The following is a 13,233-nucleotide window of genomic DNA, read 5'->3' on the forward strand; positions in this document are numbered from 1 at the left end:
TTGTGGCGACTTAAGTAAAAAGCTAACGAGCGCACTATATGCACCATATACGCTGAGTAATGAGAGGAGAATAAAGTAAAACAGGAGCGGTAGCATCGCGATTTTTGCACCATCTTGCATGAGGTAGTAAGACTGTCATCTGCGGTTGCAGATAAAAAAGAAAGAAAAGCAGAGCCAAAGGAAGACTTAAGAGAAAACTATATTGAACCCGTCTATGTATACGTTCCGCAGCCAATCTCGTTTTCTCGACAGAGCAGGCGAAAACGGCTTGCGGCGCCGAGCGTAGCCACCCTATAAGCAGGAGCTGAAGAGAAGCAGAGCACGACAGGCGCCGACGCGGAAGTTGCAATCACTTCCGGGCGCTGCCCGGAAGTGATTGAATCTCCACGAGCAACTTTCCAGCAGCACCCCCATACGACGGACTCCGCGATGCGCGCGCATCTCCCCTGCGCGTAATAGCCAGCGCTAACGACAGTCACCATTCGATTGGCCGCCACGACTTTAATTAAGTAGACGCTCGATTGCGGCCGCTTGGGGCGGGTGGGCTAAGCCAGCGGCGCACAGGAATGAGCCTTACGACAGCGTCTCATTACAGATCCAGTCTGCAACATGAGCGCCTTCTTGAAGCAGGCTCGAGCGTGTTGGAAGGAGGCAGCCGTCTACTCGGACAAGCCCGAAGGAATTTGCGCGTAAGTGCCTCTGCCGGGCCGGATGGCGGCTCGAAAGCGACAGTCGGGCGACTAGGGATATAAGGAAAGAGGGGCAGGGGTATTAGCGGCTCTGTGTGGGGAGGCATGCTACGAAGGAGTGCAGGGTGGCCGGATATGGATCTCATACAAAATAAAAGGCCGGGAGAAGTGCCGTGTTCAATAAGAGACGCCCGTTTGGAGTTAACAAGCTTAGCGCCGTCCACGAAAGAAGCACCATGAGGGACCAGATAAACGCTGGGCGAACACGGAGTCCCCACGAAGAGAAAAATCGAATGATTTGATTAGCCCTTGTTTCGCGGGAACATTTAGCATGAATTAATTGTGCGCGCAGACAGGAAGGACGCCCGATTATGTGCTTAATAACGCAGTTCTCGGAACACGAAGATCGAGCGAAAGAAGAGATTGGCCCGCACATTTCGTAAGGTAATATAAAATGGACGGCAAGCCGGAACACATGCAATTTCCGCACGCTGAAACCATGAAAGAGTTCGCGATAAAGTAGCGCGTTGTGCCAAATCCGTATTCTTCGTAACAAATTTGCTTCTTCTCACTCTCTTGCATATATTTGCTTTTTCTTTCTTTTTTTTTTGATCTTAAATCGCGCATTTTCTACAAAACGACAACTGCTTTCTAATCAGTGGCTTCCTTACATGACGCACCGCTTTGGAGAGAAGACATCTTTACGGCCTAATAAACGTCGGTTTTCGCATACCCCCCAGTGTTAACGTCTCGTATAAACATTAAAAATATTAGAAACCTAAAAAAGAACATAGGTGACAGTAACTACTTGTGCATTGTTGGAATTCGGTAATCAACCTCTCAGGTGCGACGACCACGCAGTTATCGGTGTCAGCCGCAAGGCTTCCGGAATGTTTAGTTGTATTAAGTGTATGAAGCCGGGATGACTAAACGTTCACCAAACGTGCGCCCTTGCTGGTGGCTTGTACACGTGTGGTAAGCTGTACAGTTGCCTATACGCGATCGATAGAGCGGCGTACAATATCAGTTTGTTTATCTTCGAGGGCCTTTGAGGAGTAGGAAAGCCCATCCTCGAAATTATGTAACCGGGTGATGAAATTATTAAGGAAGGGATTCTCGTGGACGCAACGAAGACAGTTGCTTGGCCGGCGTATAGATTCGCTGAAGTCGAAACTTTTGTCATGCTGGTACTGTTGTGGTGGCTGTTGCCTAAGTCCGAATATGCCCGCATGGCTGGTAGCAGAGGTTGGTTCGTGGTTATCTCGAAGGTGCCACATATAAAAGCGATGCTCCTTACGCAAGTCAATTCATAAAATAAATGCAATAAAACATGGTCTAGCACAGTCAAAGAAAGAAAGAATAAAGGAAGGAAGGAAAGAAATACGGTAAGAAAGGCAGCAGGGATGAAACAAATGGCGAGATATAAGGGCAGCCATATCCGCTTATTGACAGTTGCCAAATAATGAAAAATGTCATTTGGTTCATGCAACCTATTGCTTCAAAAAAGAAGACGATAAATTAGCACAGCGTCCACTCACTGTCGATTATAGAAAAGTGTCACATTTTCGCAAAACTTGTCTGCCACGCATCCGCGACGAACTGCTTCATGCGCCACAGTTCATGTTCCGTCGTCTGATGGCGCATGATCTATCTATCTATCTATCTATCTATCTATCTATCTATCTATCTATCTATCTATCTATCTATCTATCTATCTATCTATCTATCTATCTATCTATCTATCTATCTATCTATCTATCTATCTATCTATCTATCTATCTATCTATCTATCTATCTATCTATCTATCTATCTATCTATCTATCTATCTATCTATCTATCTATCTATCTATCTATCTATCTATCTATCTATCTATCTATCTATCTATCTATCTATCTATCTACACACGCACACACACACCCACACACACACACATATATATATATATATATATATATATATATATATATATATATATATATATATATATATATATATATATAATATTAATGAGAACTAACAGACAATAATTCTAAGGAAAGTATATATATAGGGGATTTTATTTGCAATAATTGGGATATCAATGTAACTTGATAACTTGCTGGCGGCAAGTTATCTTTGCGTCCACTTCACTTTCTTTACATTTATATCTCAGTTATTACAAACAACATCCCCTATACTTTCCTTGACATTATTGTCTGTTCTCATTAATATTGTGCTTAGCAAAGAAAAACGAGCCCTTAAAATGAATGTTCTTTCCTTATATATATATATATAATATATATATATATATATATATATATATATATATATATATATATATATATATATATATATATATATATATATATGGAGAGAGAGAGAGAGAGAGAGTTATAAGTCATTGCTAAATGGAACAAAAAAGTGGTATTTTTTTTAAACGATTACGGTTCCGTTTTCACATGGAGGCCTCGACCATATATAAAGACATAGCTCTACTTAACTTCTTGCCTTTTGTCCATGCTGACAATTCATTCAATTTATTTTCGGTTTCCCCCTAATTATGCGCTATCTTTAACTTTGGACCATACTGCACACGGACATTTTACTAACGTCGAGGTGTAGCCACGGCGACAGGCATAGAAAGGAAATTGCGTCCTTTAGGCTCTTAAGCGGAACGAGTTCGCTGCCGAATCAAAACGGACCAATTGCGAAAAAAAGACATCCGCGGTTGGTAGCGAAAATAAGAAAGTTAGCCTAAGTGCAAGCACTTACGACCACTATACGCATGCAGTAGCCGGTGATGGCAACTCGAACGTGATCGGAGCGTAATAATGGTAATAACGGTGCTTGGTTAAGGGACAAAAAAAGGCGTGCGTCTCGATGCAAGAGCAATATTTATCCACGCCCGCCTTTGCTCCTATCTGAGGCATGATTCGTTCCGATGGCGGCCGCAAGCCGACTGTGAAATCACAGCCCCAGAAAGACTTAATTACACTGACGAGCGTTGTATACAGGCCAGGTTGGATGTATAAATATACACAGCAAATTGCGTTCGGCATCCATCCAAGTGTATTGTAGTGAACGTGACAGTTGAGCAAGGTCTTGGTGTATTATATATTTGGAACGGCTTCGTGCTTCGCGTAGCGCTCGGTTTAATTTAGGCACGGGGATTGCAATGGAGCCTAACTAAACGCACGAAAAAAGAGCGTCGTACTTGCGATATTGGCGAACAAACCGTCAATGCACAAGGATCCCCGCCGTGGTAGCTTGCAGGTTAGGTGTCTCGCTGCTAAGATCGAAGACTCGGGTTCAATTCCCGGCCACGGCGGCCGCATTACGACGAGGTCGAAATGCCAGAACACCCGAATACTTAGGTCGAGGAACACGTTGAAGAGCTCCAGGTGGTCAAAATAAATCCAGAGTCCTCCACATGAGCGTGCCTCGTCGTTATATCGTGGTTCTGGCACAAAAAATCCCGGAAATTATTATTATTGTTCTCTGGCTCAAATACCCAACCAAATGAACCCAGCACAATTAGGCCAAGAAAGGCATGGCGGACATTAGCTGGAGCTTGTAACCCCATTAATGCAGTAATTATGACGCAGATTGAAATTAAGAGGAGGAAAAATCACCATTTTCCGCCGGTGGGATTGAATCCACAACCTGCGATTCACACGCCCAATGCTCTGCCAGTTTACATTATGAAACCGTTAAGCGCACGAAGACGGGAACAAGAAAACGGCACACATTTGTCTTTTATTCCTGTTCATTTATGCTGGCCAGCTTTTGTTACACCCTTGTTCATTCTCTGTACGTCACCTTTTCACCCTATTGATTTTGCCATTGGGAGCGTCTTTATGATCCTTGTTAAAAAATGCTTGCGTGATATCAAGCGCTCTTTCTGTGTCGCCCAGTTTCCATGCGCGCGCTAACAAAGCCTGTAATCGTTAGCGCGAAAAAGGAGAAAAAAAAGAGAGAGGAGGAGAGCGTAGAAATAAGAGAGAAACTGATAGCTCAGTTCTCAAACATGCGCAGTAATAATTTCATGAGTGAAGAGACTATACAGATATGGCGTTTTTGTGTCGCAATAAATATCAATTGGAAGTAGCGCTCTGTGTGTCGTCTTCTTGTTCCCGTCTTCGTGCGCTTAATGGTTTCATAATGTCAATGTACCAACTAGCTCGGACTCAGCCTCTGACTCTACCAATAGCGCTACGACAGAAGGCGCTTCCCCGTTAAAGAACCCCAGGTGGGCGAAATTTCCGGAGCCCTCCACTACAGCGTCCCTCATAATCATATCTTGGTTTTGGGACGTTAAACCCTAACACCTATTATATTATTAAGGCGCTTCCTCGCCTTCCGTCGTAGCTCCTCATATCATCATCATCATCATCAACAACAGCGACAACAACGTTTTATCATAACGAGGCTGCTAAGGCCTTTGGAATGAATAGGATAAAGAGCGGTCCATTATAACCTTCTTTCGCGGTTTGAGGATGCCACTATTTTTGTCAACCTAAGGCGGTCATCAGTGATGATGATGATGATGATGATGATGATGATGATGATGATGATGATGAAGGCGGTTAATCTCACGCTGTTTTTCAGTCGCACATGCCACTGACTGTCATAAGTATTTCCACGTAGCAACTCCGGGAAGGCATTAAAGCTACAGTGTAAACACAACAGAACTCCAGGGTGGGGTCTGCTGCACGATCTTAAAGAGTGCCGAAACCTGCCCATGACGATGGTTAGAACATGGCTCCGAACCAAAGGTCTATCAAAAATGGCCATAAAGGTGCTTAGAATACATTATAAAAGAAATATCAGTGTGTGCTGGTTGTTTATAGGACCTGTGTTCTAGACCGCAATTAGTCTATAGGACGCATTAAAAAGCCTGATATGAACTGAATTATCCATTATAATTTCACAATGGGGCTTATCCGTATATTTAATGGCACGCGCGAATATTTATAATTGAACAACACACTGCGAGATACCGATCAGACACCTCCTGCCATTACATGGCCATTTATTTACTGATACTTCAATCCCGTTACGGGATTCTCGCAGGATGGGGATACCACTTTTTAATATCACTTGCAGGGCAAACAAAAACAATAGTACAATAAAAATATAGCAAGTAAGTACTGGTACAAAGACATACAGGTATCATGAAATAAATATACTCCTCAAGTACAACTGCAACAACTCGTCAAGTGCAAGTGCAACGGTAACAGAAGGAAAATAAAAATAAATAAGTTACACAATATGAGTTACGCAATGAATAAATTACACAATATGAGGCATAAAAAAAATTCAGGGATGGCTGCAACACCACATCGTTGGACAGTTGATTCCATTCAGCTACGACCCTGGGAAAAAATGAGTATTTAAAGCAGTTATTGTGGCTAGTGAAGGGGGTAATTGTTAGTGCATGCCGTTGCCTTGTAGCATAACCTGTTGAAAAGGAAATGAATTCAGAAATATCTACGCTGCAGTGTCCCTTGATTAGCTGGAGCAAAAATTTTTAATCTGAGAACGCGATTCCTTTGGGTCAATGTTGGAAGATTGGCTCTGTTCAGCAAGGCTGTCATCGAGGTCCGCCCAAAGCAGTTATATATGTATCGAACCACCCGCTTTTGAATACCTTCTATTTTATCAATGCCTTTTTTAGTGAAGGGGTACCAAATGACAGATACGTAATCTAATAAAGGCCGCACAGTTGCGTTAAATGCAAGAAGATACCTTCAGAGTTGTTAGACTCAGAGCCCGCCTGAGGAAGAAAATCTTTTGATTGGCAGAATTACATACAGTATTGATGAAGGAAGGAAGTGTTAATTTTAAGGGCTCGTTTTCTTTGTACACAGTATTGATGTGCTTCCTCCATCTGAGATCATTGGAAATCCAAATGCCAAGATATTTTATGTGTTCAACCTCAGCGAGCAAGACATTACGCACCGAGTACTGGAAGTGCAGAATGCTACGCGTGCGCGGAATTTTCATAAAAGCTGTTTTGTCAAAGTTGATAGCCATCTGCCAATCATTACACCATTTCACAATTTTTTCAAAGGCTTCATTTAGTCGTAGCTGGTCACTGACGCTATCTATTTCTGAATACATTACACAATCATCCGCATACAGTTTAATTTTCACGGGAATGTCATTGCCAATATCTTTAATGAAAAGAAGAAGCAAACAGTGGTCCGAGTACAGAGCCCTGTAGAATGCCAGAGTCAACAGGAAGCCTCTGAGAGGCACGATTTTTAGATGAAACATATTGCTGTCGGTTTGAAAGATACGCAGAAACCCAAGTAACAATTTTGGCATTACCCAGAGGGACATCAAGTTTGTGGAGTAGCTTTTTGTGGGAAACCTTGTCAAAGCCATCAAAATTGCATCAACCTGTTTACCTGAATTTATTGCCTTAGCGAAATCGTGTACAGTAGTTAATAATTAAGTGCATGTAGAAAATCCTTTTCTGAAGCCATGCTGATTGCATGATGATATCTTATTTTTTGAAAGAAACTCAGCAATGTGGTTATGTATTATATGCTCGAGAAGCTTGCATGACGTTGAAATCAGAGAGAGAGAACGATAGTTCAAGTTGTGCTGCTTATTACCATTTTTGAAAATAGGTTTCACTGCTGCCGTTCTCCAGTCGATCGGTATCTCGCCTTCAGTTAGTGATTTAGAAAACAGTACACGCAAATCGCGTATCGCTTTAAGAATTCATTTGGCAAACTATCAGGACCGCGCGATTTCTTAATGTCAAGGTCCGGGTGATTTCTTAATATTTTAGACGTATTATACCGTATAATCATCATTCATTGAGCGTCTTTTTCGCGAAAAGCCGTTGAGGCAGTCCAAGGACATTCAGAGCTTTTGAGAGGGCACCATGGCATTGTCCTTTCGATTCAGGAGCCATCCAGTTGAAAATAAGTATGCCCTAGAAAACGAATTTCGCATCGAGCCTTCGTGCACATGAGGGTGAAATATCCTGCCGAATCGGATGGTGACATCAAGCTCTAGATGCCCCTCAGGTTCCTAGATCCTCCTCAGAGACCGAGTTACCACGTGCAGTCCTGCTAAGTCGATCTGAAACTGGTGATGGCTGCTGTGGCAACGCTGTTCTTCATTTCTTTATTTATTATCTTTTGGGACGTGGGAAGGAACGAAATGTGTTGCGGTGACTTTCATACTTTATCGCCTGTTCCGGAAGCGCTCGTAGTGTGCGAATTTGAACTCCCCTGAACAAAAACTTCAGTTTGTGCTGTCTGAATTGCGAATAATTTAATTTTTCCCCTTCTTCGGCCGGCTTGCGGTTCGTATACCTTATAAACTTTATAAACAGCGCTGTGTGTTGTCTCTTGTTATTTTGTCCCCGCCTGTGTGCGCTGTAACGTTTCCAAGAAGCAATGCCAACTAGCCCAGCAGACCATCCTCGTATAGAGTATTGTACAGATGCGTTTCGGTGCCGCCATATTGGGCTGTTAACCTTGCCATTTTGTGTCTAACTAAACGGACGGTGCTACGGTAGACGCATGCGCATGAAAACGGTTGTGTTGGTGCATTCGACGTTTCACGACCTTATTCATTCATGTAGCGATATACAAAAATATGAAAACATTCGTTTAACAGCCCAAGGCCGCGGCGTCCACGTGTCTTGCGTAAAATTGTCCATTCTTTAGCTCACGGCTGGTGTACATAAAGTATGACCTACAAAGAAAAAAGAAATTTTCCATACTTGGTATTGCATGTTTTTTTGTTGTTATATAGTTCAGCACCTCCTAAATCATGGACACAAACTTCTAAACTAGCAGGCGATCGTCGTTGAAAAAGCCTGTTATAAAGGTGTTTCCCCATTATATCTTAGTCTAATAATAATAATATCTGGGGTTTAACGTCCCAAAACCACGATATGATTATGGGAGACGCCGTAGTGGAGGGCTCCGGAAATTTCGACCACCTGGGGTTCTTTAACGTGCACCTAAATCGAAGTACACGGGTCTCAAACATTTTCGCCTTCATCGAAAATGCAGCTGCCGCGGCCGGGATTCGATCCCGCGACCTTCGGGTCAGCAGTCGAGCTCCATAACCACTAGACCACCCTGGCGGGGCAGTATATATATATATCTTAGTCTAACTCGTCATTTGTTTGTTATTTGCGTGTTGGATACTGCGAATTAAATTAAACGAAACGAGACCTCTTGGCCTGATTAAGGTGTCCCATGGCACATCCATTAGTATGCGTCGCTGACTTTCACTGATTGCAGTGCCCGAAATACAGCGTGGTCCAGCATGCGACTCGATAAAGGGACTGGTGCTGTCGCGTTCGTTGTGCAGGCCCAAAGTTGACGCGATGTTCCGTCGCTGCCTGGTGCGCGTCACCAGACAAACCAGCTGTGAAGAAGACGAGCGCGCTAATCAGCGGATCCGCGGCGAAGTGGACTCGCAGCGCGCCCTCTGCATCGGGGCCTCTGCTCGGCGCGCGGCGGCGGCGCCTCCCAGCATCGTGGCGCCGAGTGTCACCCGCTTCCTCTTCACTGGAGCAGCCCTGCTCGCGCTCTGCCGCCCCCCGGCGAATTAATCAAGCGGACAGCTCAGCGCTTCGCCGTGTTATCGTATACGTTAGTGCTCGGCAGGTCTGGACACTGAGGAACAGCGAGGAGGCGTAAAGATGATCGGTTATGTACGCTGTATTTCAAACGCGTCGCGCTCTCGTCGTTTGATGGAAAATAACGTTACTATTACGAGACACGCTATCACCCCGAACAAAAGAGGCGACCAACCGCACACGCGATGCCAAGCGTGTGAAGTGGGGGGACCGCCACGGACGAGCGCCGCGAATTCTGGTCTGCATAATGCAATCGCACAAACTGGGCATCTCTTGAAGCACACCGAGATTCAAAGCAAGTGCCTCTTACGGAACGTTATTTCTACGAGATTAGTCAATAAAGTTATATACACAAATGGTTTTCAGTGTTATTTACTGAGCTATTCATATTAGCCTTCAGACTTTGAGTAGTGCTTGGAGAATTGTGCAGGGGATCAACTCAGAGGATGCGAATTTGACTAGAACCAAACAGTGTTGGACTTGAGTGAACCAATAACATCTGGGTTGGATAATGTCTGGCAAGGTTTCCATCACATCACATTACCCGCCATACGAGGAGTGTTAAGCTGTAATACTGATTTGTTCAGCTTCTGTAGACGCTTCGTTTATATTCGCAGCACTTTCATTCAATAGAAGCGTATGACATCCGTTACTGCAACCGCAGTATATAGTATGGTTAGTGTTCTTCCTGACCCCCAATCTCATATTCCTCCTCCTCTGTATACTTGGGAACCCTGGCATCAACTTTCACCCGTGCAATTGCGTGCTCCGTCATGTACATACGCCCCTAGTTGGCACCTATACTGCGCATGTAAAGTATTGTATGTGCCCTATATAAAAAAGGTCGTATCTTATAAGAAAAAGTTATTAAACCACTCACGCACGTTCATACCATGTACTTTCGTCGGACTTCATTAAAAAAAAGCAAAACAAGGCATGCACTCATGTGCTATAGTGTTAAGCACGTAGATCCAGATTTTGTTAACAGTACATCAATTCCACAGTTAGCATACACTCGTAAGAAAATGAAGAAACCTTCATTGCACAGGTTTCCCTGCGATCTCTTTCAGGACATTTAGAACAAAACTGAATAATGAAGGAGGTGAAAACATTTAATGCCCGAAATCAGTATGCGCTCCACCGTGAAACATGAAGTTGCGCGCATTGTGTGAGCTCCAACAGGCAGCGCTGATGAAATAGCTCGGACGACCACGCAGTAGATGGTGCGATTTGCATATGAGAACAACTATGCAAGTTTTTTTTTTAGGAATAGTACAGTTTACGGAAAAGTCGAAAGCACGATGCTTGTGAACAGGGCACCACTGATCAGAGTATTTTGCCACACATATTTGAAATTCTCGATGGTATATACAATTTTGAAAGCTGACAAGCTAGAAGTGTCCCTTATTCGTGAGTTGGTCTCTGGTCGTTTTGCTGGGAATTGTCGACCATTTGTAGTAAGGCGCGCGTGTAATTACACAATATTTCCTTCACAGAACTACACTTCGCTGACCGCCTGTTTATGCATTTCACTTTTCTACAGCATTTTTATATCGAACGAATTATGTACGGCGGTTGGTCCAACTAGTAGTGCGCAGAAATCCTTTCACGCTATCGTTATTCGCGATAATTGCATATTGTGCAAGAGAAAATGCCACAAACACTAGATAACCGCAGCTCCATAAAAGTCACCGCCAGATTGAACGTAAGACGAAGCAGCCACTAGCTATTTTCGTTCGCTAAGTGCCAGATTGTATGTACAGAAGGCAGAGAAGGAGGGCTATTTTCTCTAGGAATAAAACGAAAGTTCACGAATTTCTACACAGGAGATCTCCTGCATGATTCTCACGCGTCGCTTGAGATGCGGCCAGCCACAAAGAGTGCAGTCGAGGAGAAGGTATGTTGGAAAAGAATTCGACATGAAAAACTAAAGTAAGTTTTCACGTTGGGGCGAAGATCTGAAGTTACGGGACAGAGTTATGCTGGGCCACCTCTTGCGCGTACTCGATATGACACAATATAGCAGACATTAACGCGAAGTGCTGATAACCGTTATAACCAGAGAGAGAGTGCGAGTTTTTCATGAGTGCCACATTCGTCCACTTGCCCCTTAAATGGCCCCTGAACCACCCAGAGGTCGAAATTTGGTTGTGGAGGAGCGGTGGTGCGCGAGTCTACAACGAACACGTAGCCGCGAGAATTTGCCAAAATGTTGCCGTAATAGCGGAATTACACGCGTTTGAAGATCGAAACGCGGCTCTCGCCGGTTTCGCTCTTTCCTTCTTCGCGCTCCTTTTGTCGGCTGATCTTTCCGACTCGCCGCGCGCCGAGCAACACAACAAAGAGCAGAAAGCGCGTCTACCTGCTAGCAGACAAACATGTTCTTGTTTGACCAATCGATAGCGTCTGCTCCTGGTGGCATCCCGGATGCACCCTGGTGACGCCACGGCGAGTGCTGGGGATACCGGAAAGGCCCGGAAAGGAGCGCGGGATTGATTTTTGTTATTTTGTGGTGCGCCCGCGGCGAGTAGCGCAGCCACGTTTGGCATTGTTTATCATGACTATGCATTCTAACTCGATGCGCGTGTTTACTTCAAATGTGTAAGCTCAGAGCCGGCAGTGGGCCGCAGCCCTCAGCAAGAACACGGAGGCAGCCAGAACAAACACCTTTACTGCCCAAGACCTGGACCCCCGACTGCCCGCTGTTTTGTTTTGCTTTGTCGCCTAGGGAAACTGGCGCGTACCCACGAAGGGGATTGGCCATACTGTCGATTATATAGGGAAATGACCGAAAAACAATATTAAACGCTATGTAACATAAAAAAGAAAGACACCTGGCGAGCAGGGTTGCCAATGGTGGCTACTTTTCGCCAAATTGGCGAATTTGAGAGGCCCGGGGCGACCTAAAATTATGAATGGCGACATGGCGAATTTTTGGCGATTTTCGGCTTAGGTCTCCACTGAGTAATGCATCCTAAGTTCAGTGTCTTTCCAATGAATGAGCGGCAACATTCCCGGTATTTTTCTTGGTTTTAGAGCCACGAGTAGAACGTGCACATTACGCGTCATTCGGTATGTCCGTCCTGCAACTCGTGTGTATCTCCCCAATTCATCTAAATTCAGCAGGTACTCGAATGTCCCCCAGCGACATTTTAGCAAAATGTAAGTCAGCGGACTGCCTCGCAAACCGCGAGGGGGCAGTGTTTGACTATAAGTATATAGCTTTAGGTGGTTTAAGCTTCTCTAAAGTTTCGCTTCTGAAGGGGCTAGACGACGGGTTGGCCGCGTGTTCCGACCATTTGTTCCGCCAAAGCTCCAACTGTTCTGAATAGCTTGGCGACTTATTCACTGTTGCAGCACCCCCAATTTAGCTTATTTATCGGGGCATTTTCCACTGTTCTCGGTGAGCGTGTGCAATGAAAACAAGTGCTATAAACATTCTACATTGTCTACCTGTTCATTATTAACGCATCGGATTGACACGTGTAGATATAAGTGACTATAAGAAAGGGTCGGTGGCGTCCTTTATCATATCAGTTCACACTTAAAAAGTGTAAGTCTCACTAATGATCGGTTCCTGCAAGAATTCTGTCGTGTTACCGTCAATGAACCTTTTAATCCTTTTAATTCATATAAAGGTACGTAAAGCTGTCTACAAACAGCGCTTTCACGGTTTTCGTCCAAGGTTTACCACACCTTTACCTTTGAAACGAGCCGACAGGGATGGAAGGATATCATGAGCGCTTCATTCATTCACCCTTGCGCCACCACGCACATCTTGCGGCTAGTCGGAGAAGCAGCACCATGCACTCCCATGGTGAAGCGGGCGATACAACTGGCATTGAGAAACGTCAATATAATTTAAGGGTCTTGGATGGTACTGTATTCTACCGGGCTATACGTGAGTGGAAAGTTTTATTACTATGTATGCCGCACATATCTAGGA

At 44.4% G+C, this 13,233-nt stretch overlaps 1 protein-coding gene across 1 annotated transcript; it reads left to right on the forward strand.

The window, feature by feature from the left end:
• Window positions 1-451: 451 nt before the first annotated feature.
• Window positions 452-9,624, forward strand: LOC119387887 (uncharacterized). Its single transcript, XM_037655452.2, has 2 exons — window positions 452-689; window positions 9,017-9,624. The coding sequence occupies exons 1-2, from the start codon at window positions 610-612 to the stop codon at window positions 9,258-9,260; spliced, it is 324 nt and encodes a 107-aa protein (XP_037511380.1). The 5' UTR covers window positions 452-609; the 3' UTR covers window positions 9,261-9,624.
• Window positions 9,625-13,233: the final 3,609 nt, after the last annotated feature.

This window comes from Rhipicephalus sanguineus, chromosome 1, assembly GCF_013339695.2.
Source record: "Rhipicephalus sanguineus isolate Rsan-2018 chromosome 1, BIME_Rsan_1.4, whole genome shotgun sequence".
Taxonomy (NCBI): domain Eukaryota; kingdom Metazoa; phylum Arthropoda; class Arachnida; order Ixodida; family Ixodidae; genus Rhipicephalus; species Rhipicephalus sanguineus.